Source organism: Perca fluviatilis, chromosome 18 (genome assembly GCF_010015445.1).
Source record: "Perca fluviatilis chromosome 18, GENO_Pfluv_1.0, whole genome shotgun sequence".
NCBI classification, from domain to species: Eukaryota; Metazoa; Chordata; class Actinopteri; order Perciformes; family Percidae; genus Perca; species Perca fluviatilis.
In genome coordinates this window covers 21,746,555-21,758,486 of record NC_053129.1, presented here as the reverse complement: position 1 = coordinate 21,758,486, position 11,932 = coordinate 21,746,555, and the positions used below count along the sequence as shown (strand labels likewise).

The window sequence follows — 11,932 nt, the reverse complement described above, 5'->3', positions numbered from 1 at the left end:
CTCCTGGCTCTGCGTTCTGTCTGCATTTGGGTTCTGTTCACCATTCAAACCTAAAAGTTAGCACTTTAGAAATATGTATTAGGCATATAATTGAGATATTTTATGTATAGGATTAAACTGTTAGAATTAGATATTGACATTGCATGTCCTTGTATGGTTTTTAGTTTTCATACTTTAAAAATGTCAGTGCAGTAAATATAAGGTACATTGATTTAATTATTACATTGAATAAGTTGTTTATTTTTTCTTTGCAATTTGTGATCATACTTTTGTTATAATGGATTTACAATAACCCTACACAGATTAAACAGACCCTAGTGCATTTTCAATTAACTACTACGTATTTCAAATATATTCCTATAAATTAATCTAAAAGGATTTTGGTGAAGTGTTTTCATGGTGATTAAAATTGACAAGTACATAAAGACACACAAGAAAAGCACAAACTACATTTTGCTGATCCTTTGTCAACATTCAAGTAAGTATGGTAACATTTAAGAAAATCATTTATGTTGATTAAAGCCCAAATAGACACTTTTAATCAATTACAAATTCTATCAAATTACCAATGTCTTGTATGACAATACTGTATGTTCCTATAGTTACTTCAGAAAAACAACAAATGTAGCTTTAGAAAGACCTTTATTTCACATTGAAATGGGCATTAACTTCAAAAACTACATAAACCACAAACAACACTGGCAATATTTTTAACATTATGTTTAAAGTGATGAATTAAATAATGTAGTTCACCTTTTACAATCCAGTGTAAATTCCACACATAAATCACTGCTGTAAAGGCAAAATTCACTGTCACAAGTGAAGTCTGCATAATAAAAAGAGGTAGTTGAATCACTAGTGCCACATTGTTAATTACAGTAGAAATGGTTGACATTACAAACCACAATATAAAAATATAGCTTAACATAAAGCTTAAAGCACTTGGGTAAAGAAATAAAAGCTGCCTTTACAATTACAGTGAGCATAGTGTGACAGTCTGTTGGTTGTCTGTAATGCACAGTGGAAAAAGAAAAGTAACTATTACTTCATTCTGAGGCATTGGGTTGGGTGCACATGCCATCGTGGCTCTCCACACTCCTATTTCTGAAAGAAAGAAAAAAAGAGTCATCAATTTCCATTTGAGCCCCTCATAGTTAAATATATATGCACACTAGCATGTAACTGTACTTCATTAATTATCTAGGAGAATACAGATGAATTAACAACAGTGTATTGTTCTTTAGTGTAACTTTAACTCAGTTAAAAGATCTTATTTCTACTAACGTTAGCTCTTAAAAGCATGTAAAGGCTAATTGCGCCAACCATAGACTGATGATACTTGCTAACAGTAGCAAGACTTTATCGGTGCTTTATGGTTATTACAGTTAACCAAACGTTCTAAGAAACTTGGTTAAACATTTGCTAATAGTTAGCGTTAGATAATGATAAGCATTGACAATCACCGTTTTGCATTTCGCTGACACTACGTTTAAATTAGGAAAACGTAGCTAAACTTCAATTTGCAGAAAATTAACATTAGCATGTTTTACCATAAGTGGCTAGCTAATGGTACAGACAATTTACATGGTAACATCAGATACATTTACTTTACAATGTGACTCCTCTTATATGTAATATAACTATGGGACAAAGATATATTTAAAACCTAGCAAAGCTAAATCTTACCTTGAATTATGTATGCAGGCTTTCAGCAGAAGTTGCATCCAGATTGCCAGTGAACGTGTGTAACGTAACGAAGGGTGTAAGCAGCGTTGCTAACTCAAAAGAAAAAAAATAATAATAGTTAGATACCGCTCAACTGTCTACGGCTCCTCCCTCACTCCTCCTTCTCATCTAAAAACGTCACATCCGCAACCACAATGGCTGCGCCCATAAACGCAAACTCGACGACTCATATCAGCTCTCCACAAACCAATGGGTGATGTCACACATGCTCTGTCCATTAATATTAACAGTCTATGGTTTTCCCTGGCCAAGCAGCGGGGGAAATATCGCCTAGCATAGCGAATCCAGCCATGAAAAGCATCAACTGCTAGCCCCCCCCCCAAAAAAAAAAAAAAAAAAAAAAAAAAAAAAAAAACCCCAAAAAATTTCCCATCCACAAACGAAAAAAAATTCTCCAAAACAGAAGAGCAGCTCACCTGTTGCCCTTTTATGCTAAAGCTCTGATTGCTCATTGTAAAACTGTGTGACAGGTGTATGCCCATGTGATGAATCAGTGTGCATATTTGAATGGCAGTGTGTTCCTTGTGAAAACAATAGATTTTCTTCATGAAAATTGTGCCAAATGCAGAGAATTGTGCGTAGTGTTTTGAAAAAAACTGTTTTAGAACTGCAATTTGAGTGTAAACAGGAATTGTGCTTGTAGTTTAGCAGAATTGGTTCAGGGGGTTGGTGCATGAGTTACATGTTGTGGTAATTGTGTCTCAAGTACCAGTATTTGTGTGTAAAACTGTAAGCTGTCAATGACGTTTTCCTCTCTCGAGGCATCGACAACACAGACACTAACAGGTTTTCCAGCTGAATGTGGCATTTAGTCAGAGAACACCTAGAACACTTCATAAGCCAAAAGGATTTCAATACATTTCTGTGACAATTTCCATTTAGTCTTTTCTTTTGTCTGTGTAGTCCTATAACAATGTAAACATTCATGTGGCATCCCTGCGGCATACATATCCTGAGAGGCCAGGTTCTCCTGAAATAACCGTATATTACTTTGTGCATCACAGGGTTGAGGTTATACGAGACCAGGCAAACCAAAGACGGGAAAAAATGGTTTAGACCTCAGAGGGTTAAACAAATTCACAGAAATAGCACTTTATAGACTGTTAAATATCTATGAAATTAAAAACATTAAGTTCAGAAGAGACATCATGTTACCTCTCTACAAAAACAAGACTTGCCTACAGGACTTCTTAGTTGTTTTAATCTGTGTGGCTTATGTAAACATCTCTCTCCTTAAATACAGTTCTAGAAGATATTGACACAGGTAAAGAGTCATGCAAACTGGAACCACCCAACCTAGGGGCAGCGGAACAAGCAGTAAACTATGGGTGGAAATCTCCAGAGGTCCCACAATGTTATAATTACTGGAAAAACCGTAAACTAAAAAAAGTTAAATTGTGAGGCTAATCCTGCCTGATATGCTTATCCTGTTGTGATTTGACACTAAATGAAATCAGTTCCCAGCATCTGTTGAAAACATACGTCTGCGTGCTCACACATAATCATAACTCCATGCAAGCATATTACCATATTAATTCATTTTTTACATTACTAGATAAGATTTCACATATCACTGGAAAGTAAGGACTGATAAAGCACATAATCAGCCTTTTATCAGTAAAGACACTTACAATATGGTAAAAGTAATACAATAACCTATGGCGGAGTTCCATTTAAATGCATAGTCTTCAGGGTCCTGGCATCACACATGCTGGCTCACTGGGATACTTTAATAGAACAGAGCCACCGTTAATGTTACACTTCTTTCCTACATTAAAATTTCTTCTGTGAAAATGGCCTATTATGATTCTTCTATCAGACACCAAGTAATAAAGAAAGGACAACAAAAATCTGAGAAAATTGAGAAATTTTATTAAATGAGTCTTATCCTTCGCAGTGTTTGCTGTGGAGTCAGGACTTAGCATGGGCACCCAAACCGAACTTTGTAGTCAAGGCACAAGCCAGATTCCTGGTCTGTATTGTGGCAAACCAATCCCTCATTTTGATTGTAACTGAAAAAGGATTGCAAACAGTTAATTGCTCAGTATGATGATATTTAGAGCAAGGAGACCATTGAAAGCAAACAAGAACTTAACCGGGTACATGACGAAAACCATAAATTATTGGTTAACTATGATAAAAACATGCTCTAGTTTATTAAAGTAACAATTAAACCCAATTCTCCCCCCATTTGTTTTTTGATGTCAGTTGTACCTTTTCAAATGATGCAGATATCCAATGAATAGAAACTACGAATACCAAGAAATTGGGTTATTCCTTTTTCTTACTCGGACCATTAAAAGCGGATAGCCCAAGAATAAAGTAAAGCTCCGCTACATTTTAATGATTTGGAATCATTGGGAAAGAGGTTGAGAAGTATTGATCTAATGTTGTAGTGTGTAGCAGATAGTATATTTAACGTTTCAAAATTATTTTCCTATAAAGCTACTTACATAAAGGTCTGCCCTGTGGAGAGGGCTGGGGTCAATGTGTCAGAGGTAACAGCCTCAATGGACATTGGGCTGACACAGATTTGTCCCGGGTTTTCTGTCCTCAGGTTAGTCAAACTCTCCCAGTCCCCTGTTCCACTGGGAGCGTCGCGGTTATACCACTGGGTCCAGCACACTGCAAGGAACAATAAAAGAGAGATCTGCTGGAGGGAAACTGCAGAGCCAAAACACCATTCTAAATAAATACGTGGGCACATAAATAATGTAAGAGAAGAGGGTACGCAATCGCCTACGATGTAGCCTACTGCCTCTCAAGTGGCCTTGCCGCTTTGTGAGGATTTCTACGTGTGCTAGTATGTCTGTGTTGTTCTACTGCCCTTTTTAAAAAAGGTCCCATAGCATGAAAATTTCACTTTGAGGTCTTTTAACATTAATCTGCGTTCCCAGCCTGCCTATGGTCCCCCAGTGGCTATAAATGGCAATAGGTGTAAACCGAGCCCTGGGTATCCTGCTCTGCCTTTGAGAAAATTAAAGCTCAGATGGGCCGATCTGGAATCTTGCTCCTTATTGGCTCATAAGGAGCAAGGTTACCTCCCCTTTCTCACCCATGAGAGAGAGAGAGTGAGAGCATGGCTTTCAAACAACCAAAGTGGCAGTTGGCCAAGGCCACACCCCCACCCTTCACCTTGCCGCCCCCCTCCTCAATAGCTACAGACACAGAAATGGCACACTAAGGAAAGCTCATTGTGGGACTGGCTCTAGTGGCTGTAATTCTGCACCAAGACTGAATTTCAGGAAAGAGACTTCAGATACAGTATTAGGGGGACCACTAAAGTCTATATAAAAGCATCCAAAGAGCACCATGTCATGGGACCTGAGAATAGCAAAGCTGAGTGTGAGAGATTAGCTTTGGAGGATGTACTGACTCAGGAAAAGTTAACCCTCTTCCTTTCATGACTTTCATGGAGAGGGAGAACCCGAATACAAGTAGAGGAAAATGCGACGCTACCAAGCCACAGCCAAGTGGACAATTCAGTGGTTGCTGTCTGCGGTGCCACAACGCACCGTTACATTTAAGGGGAGGCGCACACCAGGATACGGCGTAGAGTACGTAGCTACGCATACCAATGTGCGGACCTACGGCTTCAGTTGAACGCAGAACCCTAAATCAAGCTTAACACCGCACATGAATGTGTTCAGACCGTACCTTTACAGAAAGAGCGAGGGCAGCTGAAACGAACACGATAATCCTTACACATCTTAGGCCTGGGTTGGTCCTGGTTCCTGCAGACAAATCCTTTAGTGGTGTCCCTTCTGGAAAAAAAAAGAAACGTAGCATGCTAGTGGCATGGATCTAAGAAAGAAAATGTCAAGTCTGTCAATCTTTCTGTTGGTCATTTGGTCCAGACTTTATTATCTTCATAATGATTGGCTGGATTACCATTAATGGACACTCCTGGTGCCTAGAGGATGGGCACTGATAGCACTGTCATTGTGAGCATGTTAGCAATGAAAATATGCTTGAACTCAACAGGTACTCAAACACGTAGTAGCAATATCAATGCAAAACAATCAGAATACAATATGAATCTTCGCATGAAACACATTCAAATTATTCATACTCTTTCAGTACTTACAGATAAATCACATCACCTGCTGCAGCCACAGTGAGTCCAGATAGAGTTCTCGCCTCAATAGCTAATGGTTTAGAGCAGATCTTTCCTGGGTACTCATTGCGAAGATCAGAGAGGGTTTCCCAGTCTCCACTTCCAGAGGGGTCATCTCTGTCAAACCAGCGTGTCCAGCATCCTGGACAAAGGCATTTAAGTTGAGATAAATTAGCAACAAGACAACTTTTCTATACAAAGTGAACCACTGACTGGTTAAGTCTGTACTTGTCAGTAAATGTGAGAATTGCCAGTGAAAAGAATTTCTAACCTGGTTTAGGGAGTAAAACTAAGTCCGACACTCTGGCTGTCTGCTGGTTGCTTTCTGGTAAAAGGTAATCAGAAAAGCTTTTGACTATTGTGACGGAGTACATTTGTCATTATAGAGTCAAAATTGTAAATGTGATCGTGACACTGGATTGCAGTTATGGAGTTGAACCTACCAAAGAACAATCCTGCAACAATGGCTACGCTCAGCTATTAAGGACAAAAGAAAATAAAATAGGTTACAATCACAGACTATGGCACAGTGCTTATAAAGAACATGTATATCCACAGAGAAAAAAATATATAAACACAAAGTGATACATTACCAATTGGATCATGATTGCAGATAAAGAGGGATCTTTAAACCTGTAGGAGATGGTTGCATTTAGGAATACATGTGTGCATGATCAAAGAAAGTTCAAGAGTTGCATCAAGTGATCTAAACATGCATTGAAGTGCATGTATAATATTTAACACATCTCAATTTCAAATACATCTTTATAAAAAAAAAAAAGAAATTACATTTACCAAAATTACAGTTTATAATAACATACATTGTTAAATAAATATCCCTGAAATGACATTCAAAATATTAAGCTCAGATGAGAAATTGGGTTACCTCTGCAAAAATAGAGAGACACCCACGGGACTTCTCAGTTGAATGTTTGTGTGAATTTCTGTGTGGCGGATTGAGCCCGTCTCCTGTCCCTCTAAATACAGTTCTTGAAGATAATGACTTACTGACACAGGCGGTCACAGTCACAACACTGAAACTGGAACCATCCAAAGGAAACAATGCCTCATTCAAAAAACTAAACCAAATATTTAAGACAATATTTCTCACATTCAAAATGGTTGAAAAACTATGTTTGGTGTGATGGAGCGGCTGAGGTCATACCACTTCTTACGGACATTGACTATACCAGATTTGTTTGTGTTTAGCATTATATTCAGTTACAATTTAGATTCATTATTGGGTTAAAACAAAACACAACAGAAGTGTTAAGTTAGTGTATTGGTAAATGTCTGTTAGTTATTCTGTTTACTTACCACACCATGTGCTCCAGACAAAAGGAAAGGAGGAAATGCTGATTCACTTCATCTATTTATACTGGATGTGATGTCATCGGTGCCACCTGGGAATAACAGGGACCGCCCCCATGATTACGTTGTTTTTCCAACTGCCAGCTTTCACATGGTCGGGATGCGTGTTCTTCTTCTTCTGTTATATTGCCGTTTGGCATAACAACTTGTTGCATTGCTGCCACCAACTGTTGGGCGTAGCCTAGAGCATCAGGTGTGTGAAAACACGGAGGCCACAATAACAAAAGATTTTCTGCTGTTTTTCTTATGCGATCATACAAACAGCACATGGAAAGGTGTTTGTTTGTGTTATCTGCAGGACAACGAATACATAGGCCTATACAATTTATACATAGGCCTATTTATGAATAATTTGAAACATGTTATGTATATGTATGTTTCTTGGCAGAGGCGTTTGTCCACAATAAACAGTTTATTGTCATTGAAATATTTTCCGTGAACCAAAGTCGCCTACATCAAATGGCAGTTGTCAACAACGCGTCACCAACTGGGAAACTCTGTTAGCAAAATCTAGCCCGAGTTTCCCACCTCTGATTCCCACAGGAAGTGACGTGAATGGTGACGTTTTCACTGGAAAAAATGTTTTTCTGATGTCCATGAACGCACGGAAAGTATGTTTTGTAATTTATTTGTTTTGCTTTCTGATTGTTTACATGAAATGGTTAAGTCCTAAAGAGACAAAGATAAATGTGTTTCTACACTTGTGATTAGAATGCGAGAATGTTTACTACTTTGCGGTGGTGGGGAAAGGATTTCATACTTACCTGTAGATGATGAGAAGGCCTATTTAAGCAGTTGGCCTCGAGCAACTCTGGGGTTAAGATGGCTTGAGGGTGTTTGAGGGTGTCACTTTTTGTTTTGCCTAAGTTTATCTAATTTTCCGTTGTTATGAGTTGAATTAAGGCCAAGTTATTTAGTTTATTTAGTTCTTTTGATTTTTGTACATTGCTCTTGGTTACATCGTCAATAAACCACATTGGGGATGAAATGGACACAGTTTCTCGAGTCTGCCTCCTACTTCGTTGACTACTCCGGTCAGACTTTCTCATATTTGGATATAAGGTGTGCATCTCCCCCAGTCTTCATTTTATACCTTTAGATACGTTTTTTCAAACAGACACATGCAAATTAAAGGGAATGCGTGTATGTAGGTACACGATACACAGTAGACATAGTTTGAATTTATGTTTTTTTTATTTGTGCAATGTATCTCTGCATTAGTGCCTAATGTTATGTTACACTCTGCTTACTCTGTCAGCTGCCACTCACTTTGAAATAACAAAGTCTTGCATCAAATCGCATCTTATACAAACTTGTATAAACTTTGTCACAGTGTTGGATTTTTCAGTCGGGCGGGCAACATATAGTTTTCAACTTCTTTGGTATTTAGAAGTTTCAATGAAAGGTTTAAAGAAAGGTCTGTAGATTAGCCAGAGTATGTAATGGGGCAACTTGAGGGCGTGTGAGAATGAACTAAAAGTTGCTAGCTGCAAAACCAAATCAATGAAGCTAAAATATGCTAAAGAGATTTGGTTTTTGAACAAAGTGTCTAATGTAAGAAAACGTGTGTAGTGTTGTAGAATTGTTGACAATGTGCTTAAGCTATGGTTACACTGTGTTTGAGGTATGCTACAAGAAGTTTAGGTATTAAAGCTTTGGTCTAAGCATTAGTTTTTAGTGTGTATGCAATGGGCAAAAACTGTAAGCGATAAATCCATCTGAACGGCTATTTAGTCATCGTTCTGTATATAAAAAACAAAACCATACCAAAGAATTTCTAATAAGGGAAGAAGTTCCACTCTCTCGTTACTTCCGGCTTCTGATCTGGTTGCAGTTCCACCAGAGTTCCATATAGGGGGCGCTCACAGGCCAGTGCAGAATGAATGGGACTCTATGGAGCTATACCCCTCAAAATCCACTTCTAGTAATTTGAATGTTGCATTCGAAAGGGGAGGCTAAGAAAATTACACTACTGGGTGTTAGATTTTTTTAAAGTGGCGTTTTTGTTCTAAAAAGCCTTTTACAGTTTTTCTCGATTGTTTACACACATTTTCTGAAAGCATGCCTTATACTCTCAGAGGTCCGTTTCAGAGAGCAGGTTTAGTGAAAACTCTGAGTTTGTTAACCCTGAGATGAGGGAAACTCTTGGTTTTCCATTTCAGAAAGAGAGGTATCTTAACCTCATAATCAGTTACTATGGTAACTGAGTCTGTGAACCTAAGCTGGTCGGGAGCAGGTTTTCTTCAGGAAACCTTGAGTTTTTCTCAGTCTCCTCCCTGTCAGAGGGAGGAGACTGAGACAAACTCTCAGGTTTCTTCTCACTCATTTCCTCATTCATTCATTCAGTCTGTATCAGGCGCATTTTAATGCAGTTTGTTATCTGCATGAATAAAAAAACGTATTGGTTTATGTTAGGCAGATTATAAAACTTGTTTTTCTCAAACATGTCATGTCCTTTTGTCGACGATCCTGTTGATGAAAAAGCTGTATTACTTCACAGAGAGTTTACGTCGGGAGATGATATTGAGTCCCGACTAGATGTATTTTCATTTCCCACATAACCGATTTGAGAGGTATTTTTTTTCACAGTCCATTAGATATGTAGATACCTTATCAGTCCTCATGTCACTAACATCAGCCATCGTGGACAGGCTTTAACATCCAGATTCTTTGCGTCGCATTACGTTTTTTGCAAACGGCAGTTTTCTTTATAACATTGGTGATGCGGATCATAGCCTACTGTAATAGTAAAGCCACTGTACGCAGAGCCGTCAGAAAAGTGTGACTCGCACTTGTAGCGTTCCCTGGACACAAACCAGTGAGAGCCATTAAAAAGAAATACCGTATTTTCCGGACTATAAGTCGCACTTTTTTCCTACTTTGGCTGGTCCTGCGACTTACAGTTAGGTGCGACTTATATATCAAAATAGATATAATTTAACATGTTTTTACATGTTAATTCATACTGAAAACATTACCGTCTACAGCCACGAGGGCCTCTTAGGCTTGGGACAACTAGAATGCTGCTACTAAAGACAACTGACAAAGAAAAGAGATAACAAACTGCAGGTAGTAAAATATGCAGCCGACAAACGGTAATCAAGCAGCAGAAAGAAAGTTTGAAATGAGAGAAACTTGTGAGGGACTGGCAAAAGGTTACTCTTACTGCAATGAAGAAAACAAAGAAAGCTAATCGGCTAATCGCGGGGCTGAAAGCAAGATGGCCAGAGCTGGAGGAACGAATGGAGGGGCTTGTCAACGCAGTTACGCCTCCACGCTTTATCACATCCATGCTCCACTGGTATCGTAGTTGTTCTGTGTGCTGTTGGGCTACACGTGTTACGTAACATACCGACACTAGTGATGTATTAACTGAAGCTTTCTGAAGCAGTGAAGCTTTCCAAGCCAATTGTATCGAAAAGGTTCACTACTCGAAGCTTCTAACTCTATGAGGACATCTGGTGGTGAAGTTAGGATAGCATTGTGTCACAAACTGTTTCATTGTTATTAGCCATGAATGTCTTTAGAGTAAGCCCGACCCAACTCATTTCCATGCCAGTCCAAGCCCGACTCCAACATCGTGCTAACTGAATTATGGAGTCCGACAAACCACACTTTTTCATAATGGGCCGCTATAACTGACGTTCTCACAATTCAGAGTTATTTGAACTGCAGACATCTGTTTAAATGATCTTAATGAATAATGCAACAAGGATTAAGCATGTAACCGCGCCTTTGTTTATTCAGAATGGAACGGATCGCGAAATGGATCTGAATGAAGGTTCAGAAAAGAACTCAACGTGATGTCTCTTGAGGGCTTGCCTCCTCATCACGCTTTGGAGAAGCAACATGCCGCACTTAATGCAATCAACAAAGCCGACACATATGTATTGTCTTTTTTTTTTAAAAAGGTCCCATAGCATGAAAATTTCCACTTTGAGGTCTTTTAACATTAATCTGCGTTCCCAGCCTGCCTATGGTCCCCCAGTGGCTATAAATGGCAATAGGTGTAAACCGAGCCCTGGGTATCCTGCTCTGCCTTTGAGAAAATTAAAGCTCAGATGGGCCGATCTGGAATCTTGCTCCTTATTGGCTCATAAGGAGCAAGGTTACCTCCCCTTTCTCACCCATGAGAGAGAGAGAGTGAGAGCATGGCTTTCAAACAACCAAAGTGGCAGTTGGCCAAGGCCACACCCCCACCCCTTCACCTTGCCGCCCCCCTCCTCAATAGCTACAGACACAGAAATGGCACACTAAGGAAAGCTCATTGTGGGACTGGCTCTAGTGGCTGTAATTCTGCACCAAGACTGAATTTCAGGAAAGAGACTTCAGATACAGTATTAGGGGGACCACTAAAGTCTATATAAAAGCATCCAAAGAGCACCATGTCATGGGACCTGAGAATAGCAAAGCTGAGTGTGAGAGATTAGCTTTGGAGGATGTACTGACTCAGGAAAAGTTAACCCTCTTCCTTTCATGACTTTCATGGAGAGGGAGAACCCGAATACAAGTAGAGGAAAATGCGACGCTACCAAGCCACAGCCAAGTGGACAATTCAGTGGTTGCTGTCTGCGGTGCCACAACGCACCGTTACATTTAAGGGGAGGCGCACACCAGGATACGGCGTAGAGTACGTAGCTACGCATACCAATGTGCGGACCTACGGCTTCAGTTGAACGCAGAACCCTAAATCAAGCT

At 39.3% G+C, this 11,932-nt stretch overlaps 1 protein-coding gene across 2 annotated transcripts; it reads right to left on the bottom strand.

Annotated features, from left to right (window-relative positions):
* Positions 1-3,596: 3,596 nt before the first annotated feature.
* Positions 3,597-7,195, bottom strand: LOC120546759 (cartilage intermediate layer protein 2-like). 2 transcript variants are annotated; one of them, XM_039781940.1, is made up of 9 exons: positions 7,181-7,195; positions 6,750-6,903; positions 6,457-6,496; positions 6,307-6,340; positions 6,135-6,188; positions 5,834-6,005; positions 5,404-5,510; positions 4,200-4,371; positions 3,597-3,758 (listed from the first exon to the last, which is right to left on the bottom strand). In XM_039781940.1, exons 3-9 carry the CDS (start codon positions 6,466-6,468, stop codon positions 3,665-3,667), a joined length of 645 nt encoding a protein of 214 aa, XP_039637874.1. In that variant the 5' UTR covers positions 6,469-6,496; positions 6,750-6,903; positions 7,181-7,195; the 3' UTR covers positions 3,597-3,664. The 2 variants fall into 2 exon arrangements, with proteins under 2 accessions (XP_039637874.1, XP_039637875.1); XM_039781941.1 differs by lacking the exons at positions 6,135-6,188; positions 7,181-7,195.
* Positions 7,196-11,932: the final 4,737 nt, after the last annotated feature.